The sequence below is a fragment of the Trichomonas vaginalis genome, chromosome V (assembly GCF_026262505.1).
Source record: "Trichomonas vaginalis G3 chromosome V, whole genome shotgun sequence".
In the NCBI taxonomy this organism is placed as follows: Eukaryota; Parabasalia; order Trichomonadida; family Trichomonadidae; genus Trichomonas; species Trichomonas vaginalis.
In genome coordinates this window covers 4,420,698-4,436,172 of record NC_067207.1, presented here as the reverse complement: position 1 = coordinate 4,436,172, position 15,475 = coordinate 4,420,698, and the positions used below count along the sequence as shown (strand labels likewise).

Here is a 15,475-nt window from a genome sequence, read left to right as displayed (position 1 = left end):
GTTTATATTCCTTCAATAGGAATCGCCGAAGCCTCGATTGAAGATTTATAAAAACAAAAATTGAAAAGAGAAAGTTCAATCACCGTTTATACCAAGTATTAAATTGTTGTTCAGAATCAAAGAAGCCAATTTGAATCCATAAGATTTTATGTGGAAAATTGCTGAAGAAAAACTTTCGGCAAATAAATGAGAAGATAACAAAATGCCAAGTACATATTTAAGGATCGGTTGAAATTCCCAAATGAATGTTAGATACGTATATGTAGAAAATTAATGAATTTTGTTATTAATTCTCCAGATTATTATTTTAGAACATTTCGAAGAAATTTTTAGAGGATTTCAAAGAAAAAGAATTAATTTAAATTAGACTAAAAAATTTATTATTTTTATCTTATTGTGAATTTTAAATTGTCACTTTTAGTGTTACTTCCCTTTTGAAAGTGTCACTTTTGGGGTGTCACTTTTCGGAAATTCTTATATTACTCTGAAGTCATTGACAAAACATTTTACGATGAAATCATGACAAAACATATTACGAGAAGTCATGACAAAAACATTTACGATGAATCATGACAAAGCAATATACGATGAAGTTTTGACAAAACATTTACGATGAAGTTTTGACCAAAGCATTTTACGATGAAGTCATGACAAAACATTTACGATGAAATCATGACAAAACATATACGAAGAAGTCATTGACCAAAGCATTATACGATGAAGTTCATGAAAAACATTTAACGATGAAATTCATGACAAAACATATACGAGAAGTACAATGACAAAACATTTAAACGATGAAATCATGACAAAAACATTTACCGTTTCATTTACGATGGAATAAAATCATGCAAAACATTTACGATGAAATCATGACAAAACATTTACGTTTCCTTACGATGAAATCTGACAAAACAATTTGACGTTCATTACGATGAAGTTTTGACAAAAGCATTTACGATGAAGTCATGACAAAGTCATATACGAAGAAATCATGACAAGGCATATACGATGGGAAGTCATGACAAAGCATATACGAAGAAACATGACAAAGCATATACGATGAAAGAAATCATGACAAAACATTTACGTTCATTACGATGAAATCATTGACGAAAACATTTACGTTCATTAGATGAAGTTTTGACAAAAGCATTTACGATGAAGTCATGACAAAGCATTATACGAAGAAGATCATGACAAAGCATATACGATGAAGTCATGACAAAGCATATACGAAGACATCATGGACAAAGGCATATACGATTGAAAAGACAAAATCATGAAAAAATTTACGTTCATTACGAATTGAAGTGTTTTGACAAAGCATTTACGTGACAGTCAATGACAAAAGCATTACGGAAGAAGAAATCATGGGACAAAGCATAAACGATGAAGTCATGACAAAGCATATACGAAAGAAATCATGACAAAGCATATACGATTGAAAGAAAGTTCATGGACAAAACATTTTACGTTCATACGATGAAATCCAGACCAAAACATGTACGATTGAAGAAATCGATGACAAAAAACATTTTACGATGAAAATCATGACAAAACATTTACGTTCATTACGATTTGAAATCATGACAAGCATATACGATGAAGAAATCATGACAAAACATTTACTTCAGTTACGATTGAAAATTCATGACAAAAGCAAATTATACGATGAAGAAATCATGACAAAACATTTACGTTCATTACGAGTTTTGATTCATGACAAAAACATTTACGGTTCATTACGATGAATTTTGACAAAGCATTTACGATGAATGGTCATTGACAAAGCATATACGAAGAAAATCATGACAAAGCATAGTACGATGAAGTCATGACCAAAGCATATACGAGAAATCGTGACAAAGCCATATACGATGAAGGAAATCATTGACAAACATTTTCGTCATTACGATGAAATCATGACAAAACATTTACGATGAAGAAATCAATGTACAAAACATTTCGTATGAAATCATGACAAAACATTTACGTTCCATTACCGTATGAAATCATGACAAAACATTACGATGAAGAAAGAAATCATACAAAAACATTTACGATGAAGTTTTGACAAAACATATACGAAGAAGTTTGTCAAAAGTGGCTATGTCGTATACAGTAATGGTTAGTCATGAATTTTTTCCTTAAGTGTTGGCGTTAGTGTTTGAAAAATAAATGTTTGTCCTACATGAAAGCCGTTACACAGCGTTTTGAATTTGTTTATGAATAAAAATTACACTCTTGTTTTCTGTATCGATCATACAAACATAATGCATCACCTGTTTTTGTAAAGTTTATATGAAAGTTTTCGATAGTTCAAGACCTGATATAATAATAGAATGGCGTCCTCATGCTCACATAGTAGTAGAACTTCAAACAATGCTTACCATTAAGCGTTATTTCAACAGCTTCGTAATATTTCATCAACGAAACTCATAAACTATATCGCCATAACTTGCTTTTATTTCTATGTTTTCAGATCTTAGAACACCAACGAAGGTTTGAGATTCTGTTGTCCGTCTCTAATCATGATTTATATGGTCTTATTTCTTTCCAAAATTGTTTGGATTTTCAATCCCACTGTTCTGCAATAATTCTATGCTTTAAATTGCGTTTTGTTGTTTTAAACTAAAACTTCAATATAACCATAATTATTTTAAGCATTCACTCTTAATATGTTTGGGTTTTCTTTCGACAATAGTAAAAGGATATGTCGTACAAAATCTATTAATCTTCATTGATTCTCAATGTTACCCCCTTAGTTGTTCCCCACTAACGTTCTCATTGGACGTCCTCAATATCTTCTCTTTCACTTGAAACTTCGTCAATTTATTTCACTAGCTCCTATTCTGTAATGTTTTCATCGGCATTGTCCATTGACTTCTTCTGTACATGTTAATGTTTTTGTTTCCGCTCAGCTGTTCTTTCACTAATGTAAAAAGTTATGTGTACGATTTTGAACAGAATTTAGAGCAGTTATGAAACCAAGTGAAGTATTTTTACGCTTATTGAAAGGAAACTATGAGAGTGAAGTTAGCATGACAGGCAATGGACAAAAGGAACTAATATCAAAACCTAATGAAATCGCTCACAGAGGACCATGAGAGCTTAACAAGTATTTTTGTGGGAGTATCTTATAAGTGAAGGTATGTAATTGACTTACTTCATGTTGACAGCATGAATTGAGGATGTTTATTTCATGGTTAAATGAATATAAGCAATGTTTCGGTAAGACGGTATTTAGATGACAAAGGTCTTGTTGTATTTTATTGAGACAGCAATAGAAACACAGGAACTAATGGATATTATTGCACTCAACAGCAAAGAAAAGGATTGTGAGTACTATTGGCATGATGAACATTGCAGGAATGACATATACAACCTATTGCTTCACGAAAGCCTTACAACAAAAAAGCAATACAAATGAAGAACATAAGTGTCTGAAGGTCAGCAAATGAAATCATTACTGTCAGTGGTTATGAAAGAAACTGTTTAGCAAAGATGAGTGGAAACAGCTATTCATATTAAGGAGACGTTGCTGAACTAGTTAAACCTGTTGCACAAACATTGTTTCAGATAAGACCAGCAATGACTTAAGAACCCTTTGACCTTTAGTTCAATGAGGACCTAGATGGTTGACAGATAATGACATGAAAGAAACTAGGAATGAATGAGAGAAGTTGTGAAGGATGTTTGGAGTTCAAAAACACATGGTTCTTCAGAGTGTTAAGAAACTTTAGTAAAGAACGCACAGAAAATATTTTATAGAGAAGTATTGCAAAGGGATGTGTAAATGAATTGCTTTGAATAGAACTTAGCAGGACACATCTTCACACTAAAGGGACTTGAGGAAAAAATAAGTAATGAGTGAAGTAAGTATTGACCATAGTAGTGTTATAAATGACTTAAGAAGATGTGTTGTTGTTAAATTGGACGGAAGCACGTATGACATATCTAGTGAAAGATATGATTGGAATACGAGGACACAACAACACTTGAGTCAGTAGATAGCAAGGGAATTCAATAAGCTCATGAAAGAAGTGTTTATGTTAGGACGGTTTATTGAGGAGAACGGATGTGAAGCACTGATGATTCTATGAAGCGGGTCAGATACCAAGAACTATCTTATTGGAAGTCAGACATTTGAGATTCTTTGACGAAGAGTATGACATTTACAGCTATTTCAGAGGATATGAGTATGAACGGTACGAGAAGTAGATGAAAGCGTTATTGAAGAGATTATTTGATAACATAGTTCACGCATGATGTCACTATGGTTAATGAGATGAAGAGCTTTATGAGTATGTTTTGAACCTGGTTCGCCCTATCATCGCTTCAAACTCCTTGGTGGAAAGACTGGAACCAGTTACTTTTGTTAATAGGAATAGCAAGAACTGGTAAGAAGTGTACTTAGTTAATGTTCTATGCGAGCCATAGGCAAGTACGCCAACAATAATTAATAACGGCAACTAGAGAATGTGGTTCGGGTAGATTCATGCTGCTATTGAGAACATGAAGGCTTTCATCGTATGCAATGTACTAAGCTTCATGCGATAACGTCTAAGGTCATTGAACACGACCGCACTAAAGTCAATAGTAACAGAGACTCAGTTGACTTAAAGTGCAGAAGGTTCTGTCTAGGCCAGAAGAAAGATTAAGAGAATGTTACTGTTTAAATATCATCTATTGATATCTAACAACTTTCAACTGCAGGTAAAGATTGACAAAGACGACAGCAAAGATTTTTGTTGTCATTACGTAAGCATGCAGATTACCAAAGGAAATTATCGATGAATATTCTCATATTCTCATTGGAAAGCTTTAATGAAAGAGTCCTTCTATTCAAAGCTTACTAGACGTACTTCATGAAGGAAAGATTTAAGTGAAATTTGATGTAAGGAAGGATTTACAATTCACCAGGCTAAACAAGAAAACTCATAGAAATGAACAAAACCGCCCCTTACCAAATGTTTTACGAGGAGTTCTATGTGAAAAGTTTTGTATCCGGATGCAATATGTACAGAGTGCTACAGAAGATATTAAAGAATTTGCGAAGAGAATGAATTCTTCTCGCATGGTAGTTCAATAGTGTATTTTGGTGGCAGATGAGAGAATTTGTTGGAATGAGAAGGGAAAGCGAGAGGGTTTACTGCAAGAAGTGAATTTACGAAGGCAAGTCATGATATTAGAAGGAGTCGTGGAAAGATAAGAAACAGTCAATTATGAGGAAGTGCTTGAAAAATTCATGGAGTAAATGGGAAGAATATAACATTACAACAAAGACATATACAGTGAGTTTTAAGTAACTACTGTGAACAGATTGAGATTGAAGTAATGAGTAAAGGAGGACTTTGAAAAACGCTTATGAAAGACAGTTAGGAGGTCTTCATAGAACAAGTGTTGAAATTAGTTCATGAGAATCATGTGAGGGAGGTCATGACGATGAATTGCAATGATGAAATAGTTCACGTGTTGGTTCGTGAAGAAGCCATTGCAAACAAAGAATGATATAAAGGATTTCAGTTAGAACTTAACAAGGAGGGAGTTTAAAGAAGTATGAAGTGAAAATGTGTGAACAGAAGAATGGTCTTGGCGTATTTAAGAAAAAAGAGACTAAAGCCAATGGCTCAAAATAAGTTTCAATCGAGTTTTGAAAAAGAAATACGTTTGAGCTATGGTTGGTGTAGAAGCACAGGAAGACTTTGTTAATGAAGTGAGGACATTTATATTTTGTTCGTTAGTATTTGGGAGTTTGGGTTTGTTGTTAGTGAGAGAATAAATTAAATCATTGAACTTTGCCATAGGTCTCTGTCCCTAGTAGTTTTCATTAAGTTCTGGAAATAATGAAAGTCATGAATGCCATGGTTTCTGTCCCTAGTAGTTTTCATTATCTCACAGAGTTAAATGAAAGTCATACTTTTCTATCAGATGAAGCATGGCAGTGACATAATGAAAGTTATGAGTTTGCCACTGGACGTTTATGAACTATTAAAAATATTGGCATATTAGATGAGATAGCTATGAAACAGATGAAGATAAATTAAATCATGGACTTTGCACACACTCTGTCCCTAGTCCCTCAGAAATCCTGGACCAACGTTGCTTAGAAATTTTTGTTCAAAACTCATTGATTTAATCTGTTATTGCCTACCTGTTAAGTTTCGCGAAGATATATACAATGTCATGGAGTTATATAAAAAGAAGGGGACGCTAGGGACACTGGAGTACTTGTAAGAGGCTATCTGTTAAGATTTGTATGAAATACTAAATCATGAAATCATTATCGGCTGATGCTAGCTTCACCTTAAGAGTAAAATGACGACTAAAAGTCACTGAAGACAATGAAGCCACAAAGTTTCTCAGGTAGAATACATTAAACTTCAGGAACTATTCCAGAAGGTTTTTACCATTCATTTACTCCTATGAAGGATGGTAGAGAGTTCCAGTTAGAAAGATGAAAGCAACCATTTAGATAAAGAAGCGTATATTAAGGAAGATTAAAACTTCATTGAGTACAACATTGCTGAAAACTTAAGGAAGAAGTTAGAAGAGAGTTGAGAAAGCTTAGGACGACGTGAGGTAATAAAATATTTCGGTTAGTTTTATTGTTTACTGGAAAATTTTATTTGGATGTAAATTGACGAAAACGATTTGAGATAACAAACTACAAACGGTGTCATCGAGTTCAAGAACTTTTCTTCGTTCCGCGTGAAGAATAACCATTCTATCAGATTACGCACGGAGAAAGAGTAAAGTTAGTTTGATGCGTTTTATGAAGGAATGAAGAATGGAAAGTGTTAATACAAGCAACTAGATTACAAACGGTTAAACGTGTTTCAATTAGCTTTTGTCAAAACTTACTAACATTTATTTTTGCAGCGACTTTGACTCAAGACGATTGGAGGAACAGTTAGTGATACTGAAAGAATATGAACTATTTTGTGAAAGCACAGCCAATGAAAAGTTGCCAATACTTGGTTGTAAATGAGAACGTTTAGTGTGTACGTTAGTGAGAACGTTATGTGAAGTCGTTAGTGAGGAACGTTAGTGAAGTCGTTAGTGAGGAACGTTTACAGGTGTACGTTAGTTGAGAACGTTAGTGTTGAAGACGTTAGTGAGAACGTTTATTTTTCATTGCACGCTCATTGTGTCGCCGGGGAGTTCCATGGGCAATGACCTGTCACACAATAAATAACGTACAGAGAGGTTGAGGATGAGGTGGGTTTAATGTGATAAATTACTTTACGTTGACAGAAAATAGTTTAAGGTATTAGGAAATATTTGCATACTGTGATGTAAAATCTACATTAGTGGTTTTGTGTAAAGTGTCATATTGAACATATCATGAGTATGGTGGAACGTAGTGCCAACCGTATGATGAATAGTTATTACTAACTTGAATGTTTCATTTAAATAATGCCATAATTTTCTCTCTTTTTTCTTAATAAACTTAGTGATCATTGTATCTTTATCTGTATAGATCGATCGATTTTGAGTTATATTCTGCATCATGAACTGAATATTTCGAACATATGACTCGATTCTATGGAAACCATATTGGAGAAATCTCTCTTGAGCCCAAAGAAAAGATGGCACCTTACGTTTGTATGTTGATAGAAAAATATGTTTTTCTCAAGTTCTTTTTGAAAGCAGTCAAAATATAATTTTGTAGCTATCAGTATAACGGTTTTTATATGGCGCTCGTATCCTTCTGGTTTTTTTTGATGGCGTTATATTTTATCTAATTGGATTTTGAGATATCTTCTTATAGCTTTCATTAAATGTTTGGATGCTTTTAAGAAGAAAAATTCTGAATGCATACTCTCGAGGAACATTTATGAATATTGCAGTGTGCCATTATTATATTGAGATATTAAAATTGTAGTGCGGCCAACCAAACTTTGTTGAAAATAATCAATATAATCTTTTTTGATTCGAAATCAAACTTAATTTTGATTAATTATTTATGCATTGTTAAGCTACAAATTCTTCATGAGACATGAATGGAGTAATTAGAATATAGCTTAAATAAAGAATTTTGATAAAGTATTAAAATTTTTGTATAAAGATGCTTGACAAGTTTCCTGTGTAAAGCTTGTTTGAAAATGAAATAGGCACTCCAATTATTACGGACTTTTAGGGTAAAATTTGTGAGAGATGCCCTCTATCCATTCACCTTTTCAAAATCACAATTGACATTTGAATTAGCTTTGAAAAATTAGAATACCCTTGACAGTAAAAATATATTCAAATAGCCTTCTTATAAGATTCAAATGATGCGGTTTTTCATGAATATAAATAAAAGTGGTAATATTGATTGTTTGAAGTTTCACAAATCATAATGTTAACATCTGTCCTTTTTTTGAAAATGTTTTTTGTAATTTTTAAAAGTTCCACTCGCAAAATAAATCTGTGGGCTTCTTCTTGCAAATTGAATTTGCTTCTCAAAACCAAAAAACCATCGTTCTACAATTGCTTGAAAATCATTGGCCAATGAAAACTGTCGCCATTTATTAAAAAAAATTAGCAATTTCATCGTCTGTAATTCTCCAACAGAAATTTTCTTGGACTTATTATAAACTTCCCTACCAATGAATCTTTAATTAATGGGTTCATCATACCAACAGCATATTCTGTCATAAATTTTAATCTGCTTGAAAAAGTGCCGTTGGCTTCAGAACAATTTTGCCCATTGCCTTATTGTATATTTCTGTCAGAGTCATTGATTTGATTGAAGTATCATTTTTTTTCATTTTTGTAACTTTTTAAAAATTGTCTGCCATTTCGGATATATGTCCTTTTGTAAATCTCGGAAACTGAACTGTTCTCAATTTTAACTAATAACGTGACTTTGACAAAGAATGAGCGATGCAAACGGTAGTAAACGTTCAATAATATATGGTTGAATTTAATAATATTTGTATGATCATGCGAATAAAGCATATTCTTTCGCGAACAATTTGTAATCAGGATATTTTCCAGATAACTGCGGAATATTTTTAACTGCAATATAAACTAAATATCTTCTGACAGCTTTAGATTCATTTTCGGCTTTATTTAATATTTAAAATATTGAAGAACTGTGTTTGATTATATTCGTTTTTTTCATCTCTCGATGTGATTTTTGGTATTTATCAGATTGTCCCTGATAAATATTTTTATTTTCGTCTGTAAAGTTTGCTCTTTTTTTGATTAAATTAGATGATTTTCCAATTATAAAAATGAAAATGATTGCAAAATTTACGAAAAACGGTCGAAAATTGAATCAAAAAATGAAAAGTAATATAGGGTGTCCAAAGGTGTGTTTAGCACAAACCTTGAAATACTGCGAATAGAAATAAACAAGTTACATATATTATAAGTTTATTTTAAATATAATCACCATTGGATTCAATCACGCGTTCGCAGCGATCGATCCAGGCTTGAAAGACACGCTTTAAATCATCATGAGAAAATTGCTCAAATTGCTCTCTTACAAAATTTTCAAGATTCATCTGGACTCGCGAATTCGCGTCCTTCAGCTCTCTTTTTTAGCGTGCCGAATAAATAAAAGTCAGAGGGTGCAATATCAGGTGAATAAATTGGGTTTGGAACAACTTTGACATTGTTTTCCACCAAGTAATTCATTACCTTATGACTTTTGTGAACTCTTGAATTATCAAAATGAATTGGCAAACTTTTGTTTTTGTTGTTTGGATTTCTCAAACTCATCAGAATTGATAATTTAGTAAGAACATTGTCAATTAGATACTGAAGCACATTCATCGTATTAGGTTTTTGAAGAATATCAATTGCCGATGATGCCATTCACACCCAAAAAACCGACAACATCATCATTTGGTGTGTCAATTTTTTTCTCGGAATGTTTGCGGATTTTCATCCTCCGGATCCACATGATTTTGGCTTCTGTTTGCATATTGAAACAAGGACTCGTCCCCTGTTACTAAAAAGCGAAACTTCTTGGATTGAGTACGCACCCAATATAGAGAGGAGCTCTTTCGAAATTTGGACTCTAGATTTTTTTGAACTGAATTAAGGTTGTGCGGAACCCAACGTGTATACGCTAGTTTGGAGTTCAAATAATTGTGCAGATAATAACTGACTGTTGTACGTGGTATCTTTGTCATCTCCTCTATCCTTCTGAGTGATGCTCTTGGGTCTTCAATCTAGCGCTTGAAGAATTGCTTTGATTTTTCTTTGATCCGGCGATTTTTTGGTCAATTTTTATGATGGGCGCCTTTTTGTTCATGAAGTGATACATCCTAACATGATACGTTACAGTGGAATAGCTAGGAAGCATCCATAACCGAAGCATTTTACCATGTTCTCGAGATTTTTTTACAGTCTTTGCATTTTTTGCAAGAGCGAGGATGTTTTCTTTTATGATTCATTAAAAAATGAAAAAAATCCTGCCCAAAATTTCCGCGAAACCGCCTCTTGTCTCAAAATTCATTTTATATACCGGCATGGCGCCCAAAATACAACATACTCATCATAATACATATATTCATATTTTTATTATATATTATAATTCAGCATATATCTCCTTTATAGTCTCATATTAGAGCGCTGTGCTAAACGCACCTTTGGACACCCTATACTTAAATGAGGAATTCTTTGAGATATTTGGTCTTAGATTGAATGTAGCGTCATTCTTAATTAGAATATTTATTCATATCATCGGAAATATGATTAAAAAGCATATAATAAATGTCCAAAAAGTGAACAAATAAGCAAAGATATTTTTTAAAAAACAATGAAAAGTATACTTAAATGAGGAATTCTTTGAGATATTGGTCTTAGATTGAATGTAGCGTCACCCAAATTTCACAAATATAATTTACCCAGATTTTTCTTACTTTTACCACCTCTCTAAAGCTGGGGACACCGCCTATCGTTGGGAGTAGCTATTAAATAGAACCACCAAGGGTATTTTTCGAAACTGCCGTGTAGTGTAGTGGAAAACATCCGACATAATGATTTATATTATGCCAAGATTTGATTTCCCATTTAGCCAATTTTTTTCTTTTTTGGAATCATGAATTTTTTTTTGGGTCACTATTAAAATTTGTTTCATTGTTCTAAATCTGCTGCATATGTAATCTATTTTATTTACCCTATTTTTTTAAAAATCTATTGGATTTGCAAATTATAGATCCAAGGTGAAGTCATTTTTCTATCACTGGGATAGATGATACAACAAAATGTCACCTTTTTTGGGATTCTGTTTTTTTAAGGTTCTCGCGTGGCGACCCCCCACGTTCGTCGAAAAAAATGGTGATTGGGGGTCGCCAGCAAAAATCAAATTTTTTTCGGACGAACGGGGGGTCGCCAGCGAGAACCTTAAAAATAAACCTTTGAAAATTTAAAAAAGAAAAAGTGTGAAAATCCCTTGATTCGAACCAATGGACTTTACGATTATACTATGACTCTTACCATTGAACTATGACTCTAAGGGTTCGAAAAATTTATTTGGTGGATAATATAAACTTTAATGAAAAATTATATCAGATCAATTTAGAAATATTTATTTCATAATATTGAATGAAAAGTATAAATCTAAATAGTATATTATCAAAAAAAAAAATAAAAAAAAAAAATAAAAAAAAAAAAAAAAAAAAAAAAATAAAAATAAAAAATTAATAATAATAGTACCTCACCACAATTAGCAAATTCAAAAGATATATGAATTGCTATCGATCTCTTTCAAACAAACACATTAGAAATTTTGATTAAGTATTTCAAATTTTTATATGAGATAAATATTGAACAGATAAAATATAAAACAATTTTTTTAATAATAAATATAAGATATTTATTTTGTAGCCATTTAAATTTCTCGGCTATCTAATTAAAATTTTGTGAGAACGTAATCTTTCAAATTAGTATCAATTCTTTGGTCTTTTATTGTTCTCTCACATGTTTGCTTCTGAAGGTGAAGCGGAGAAAACACGAAGGGCGATATTGCAAAGATTGATACATTGCCAATCTCTATGAGAGATTTTCTTCCCAACCGTATTCTTGACCGTTTCTTGAATCATATCAATCAGAGAAGATTCATTATCACTATTAATATAGCGTGTTAAATAGTGTAATAATATCTGTTATTGTTTGACCCGGAATACGAAATTGTTCCAAAAATACTTTTGAGATACTGCCTAGCTGCAACAAATGGTTAACCGCTGATTTGAACTAGATGTTACATCTGCGAGATCAAGCATAGGAGGGTCAATTGTAGCAGTTAACCTGACGAATTGATCCCTCCTCAACCATATCAAAGAGAAAACTTCAGTCGAACCTTCTTCAAAGATAGAGTCCAATAGAAGATGAATGTCTTCTCCTGGAATTAACGAAAGTTTACGTTTGTAATATCAAATGAATTAATTGCCGGAGAATTCGTTGATCTGCGCTCCGGACGAATTTTTGGTTGAAATAATACCTACCTTTCGGGTAAAAGCGAAGGCTAAGCACCAAAGACCTCCAAAGTCGATCAAGGGTATAGTTCAACAACGATCTTGAAAGGATATCCAGAAAAGGATTTTGTTGCTGCTGGAAAGGTATTGGGGTGCTCTCAATACCCTTGCAAAGCCATACGTAGCAATCAGATATCTTGGTTTTATCTGATTCGAACTGGAAATAAGCTTCTTGAGAATTGCCAAGGCGTTCTCTTTAAGAACTTGATGTTTTTCAATTCAATCAATACGCTATATCTTGAAATTTTGTCTTGCAACTGATATATAAACATACAAATATTATAATCATAGATCCACCTGGTGGATACATGCTTTGGACAGAGAGCTCCGATGTCTTCAACATGGATTCTACAAAGAGCTGATATTTCGTGGATATGTTTCACAATTGCTCCTAATGCTACGTCTTTTGTTGTCTATAATTGATAACAATTATGAACCTGTGGCATAACAACGGGATAACAAGATTTGAATAACCTTGGGTCATCTTGAGGTTGTAGAACGATTGATTCCATCCTTTTCTTGAAAACATTTCAATTGCGCTTATTGCCATCGCAAACTACACTGCTGATCTTAACATCTCTAATGAAGATTCTGTTTAATCCTTGAGTAGCGAGTGGTATATAATCTTCAGATGTTCCACCATTCATTTGGATTGACTCAACAGGTAGGGCCGCTTACTTTGCAGAGGATTTGTGAGGGAGAAGTCCAGATTGTGAAACTGCTGAGTCTCTTCCCCTCATTCAATGGCACACACAGGTACAGGCAAAGCTTAAGCAAACTCATCAACTTTTTGCAACATGGATTGAATTTGCAATTGTATCATTGTTTGCCTTAGTTTGTCAGTTGAAATAGGCTGGCTATATTTGAGAAGCTAGTTTATCAACATTGATGTTAACATTGTGTAACTGTGGGAACTTCAATATCATCGAGTCTGCAGTATACATTATAATGGTTTTAACTAGCTTTTGTAAACTCTGGGCTTGAGAAGGTATTCAGAGCCAAGTTTAAATCTTCCAGTAAATGTAGCCAGCTGTTCATAGATACTCCCTAACGATATAGGTTTGTAAGCCCTGTTGCTGGGGACGTTTTGATAGTATTGATCGATTGTTTGTTGTGATGCTACTTCTCCTGGTTGCATATGTGCCGTTTGTTTTGGATCCATTTTTGAAATGATCCTACGCATTTCTTCCATTGCACAGTGGCATATAGTTCCGTCAGGACGCTTTACTATAGTTCATTGCATTTAAATAATATTTTCCGTACTTGTCGCCTGGTTTTTTATATCTAAGATACTGATGCTTAGTACCGACCTCAATGTCTTTATAGTACGTCAGTACTTGCATCAATCATTGTTGAAAAAATGAAGTGATTACTTAAGCATTTTTATTCTCAATTTTGTTTTAATAATTCAATTTTTTTATGCATAATTTTTAAAAATTCTAATAACCTTAGATATAGATACATTTATATTATCAATTCAAAAAATTTCAATATTAGTTTTGGGATGGGTAGCCCATCCCATTATATTCAAATTTTCAATGATTTTGGGTTTGGGATTCCCAGACAGAATAATTTCTAATTAATAATTCGTAAAAAATATATGTATATCTCATATTACATCATTTAATATATTTTTAGTTAAATAGTCACTATTTTCACAATTATTTATTAATTACTGAACTAAACAGAGTTTCAAATAGAAAGAGTATAAAAGATAAGTTGTTTTTCTACATGTGTTTTCGATAAGAATTATAATAATTGATTGGTTTTTACAGCCAAATTTATTTATTATTTAAATTTCAATGAAAAAAGATAAGAATTTTTTAATTAAAAATTTTTTATTAAGAATTTTTTTGTAAAATTGACACTGGGATGACGATAGGGCTGGGATCTTATCCACCCCGTTCATTTGGGAAAAAATGGCAGATCTATAGCCAAATTTGAATATATTTTAAATCATAAAACTCAAAAAAACTATAAATATATGTTTTATGCATAGTGCCGATACTCAAATATCAGATTACTTAGATCCATGAATAATATCCGAAATTTTTTCTTAAAATTAAACTTCAAAACTTCTTGCAATCTTAGTCTTCATCAATTTGTAAATTTTTAAAACCATTTTTTAAAATAATTTTGCGTAAATTTTATTCTCATGTTGTTTTAATCGCAAAATGATATCATTTTCAAAAAAAAAATATTGACTTATGAAATTCATTTTTAAGGTGAAATTAGTATTGTTTTTATTAAAGTATATGAATAATATATAAAAAATTAATGAATAATTATAAGCAGATTTTTAGCTTACAAAACAAATATGAGCAATGCAATTTCAAACTTTTGCTGGCAATTTCGATATTGCTCAAGTTTGTAGTATTTGTGATACCTATAACATCGGCTTAATCAAAATTCGATTTTTCTTATTGAGTTAATTGAGAAAATTTGATTGCAATGAGAAGTTTCGACGTTTTTGATAAACTAAGAGCTGAGCTTTAGGGGTTCAGTTCATTTAATGGCTGTAGTTTTGATGCGTAGATCTTCGTTTTTATTGTAAATTCTTTTCAGCATGGAGATCGAGAATGAATCTTTTGAGAACTTTATGATTTTTACACCCGTAAAGAGGTCCTTCGAGGAAAGATAGTCCAGACTACATGAAGATGTGGGGTATAACCAAAAAAATCCGATGGTTTCCCCATATTCATGTAGATCTTCAGAAAAAATGAGCACCAAAAAAGCCAAAAAATAGGCTTTTTATTGGATTTGTACACTAGATCAATAATCTATTTAGTGAATCATGACACTCTTTTTAGCCAGAGATATGAGGTCCTTTCTAGGAAAACGATCTATTTCATCCATAAAAAAATGAATTATCGTTTTCCCCAGAAATTACATGGGGAGTGGTAAAAGTAAGGGAAAAGTCTGGGTACTATAGCAATTTTATTTTCATTTTTTTAAAATGGCTGACGACAGTCTGTATCAACTAACCTCAACTAGTC

At 32.4% G+C, this 15,475-nt stretch overlaps 2 pseudogenes across 2 annotated transcripts, besides 8 other annotated features; both read right to left on the bottom strand.

Annotated features, from left to right (window-relative positions):
• The first annotated feature begins 2 nt into the window (after positions 1-2).
• Positions 3-485: a mobile genetic element.
• Positions 456-485: a terminal%2Cinverted (terminal inverted repeat of MuDR-2_TvMULE3 transposon ID:TVAGG3_0277480).
• Positions 486-7,402: 6,917 nt separating this feature from the next.
• Positions 7,403-9,291: a mobile genetic element.
• Positions 9,292-9,319: a terminal%2Cinverted (terminal inverted repeat of Mariner transposon ID:TVAGG3_0277450).
• Positions 9,292-10,604: a mobile genetic element.
• On the bottom strand, positions 9,375-10,509 carry TVAGG3_0277460 (annotated as a pseudogene). The gene has a single exon. A coding segment is annotated over exon 1 (1,135 nt).
• Positions 10,577-10,604: a terminal%2Cinverted (terminal inverted repeat of Mariner transposon ID:TVAGG3_0277450).
• Positions 10,604-10,850: a mobile genetic element.
• Positions 10,851-11,957: 1,107 nt separating this feature from the next.
• TVAGG3_0277430 lies at positions 11,958-13,302 on the bottom strand (annotated as a pseudogene). The gene has a single exon. A coding segment is annotated over exon 1 (1,345 nt).
• Positions 13,303-15,403: 2,101 nt separating this feature from the next.
• Positions 15,404-15,475: part of a mobile genetic element that runs on past the window's edge.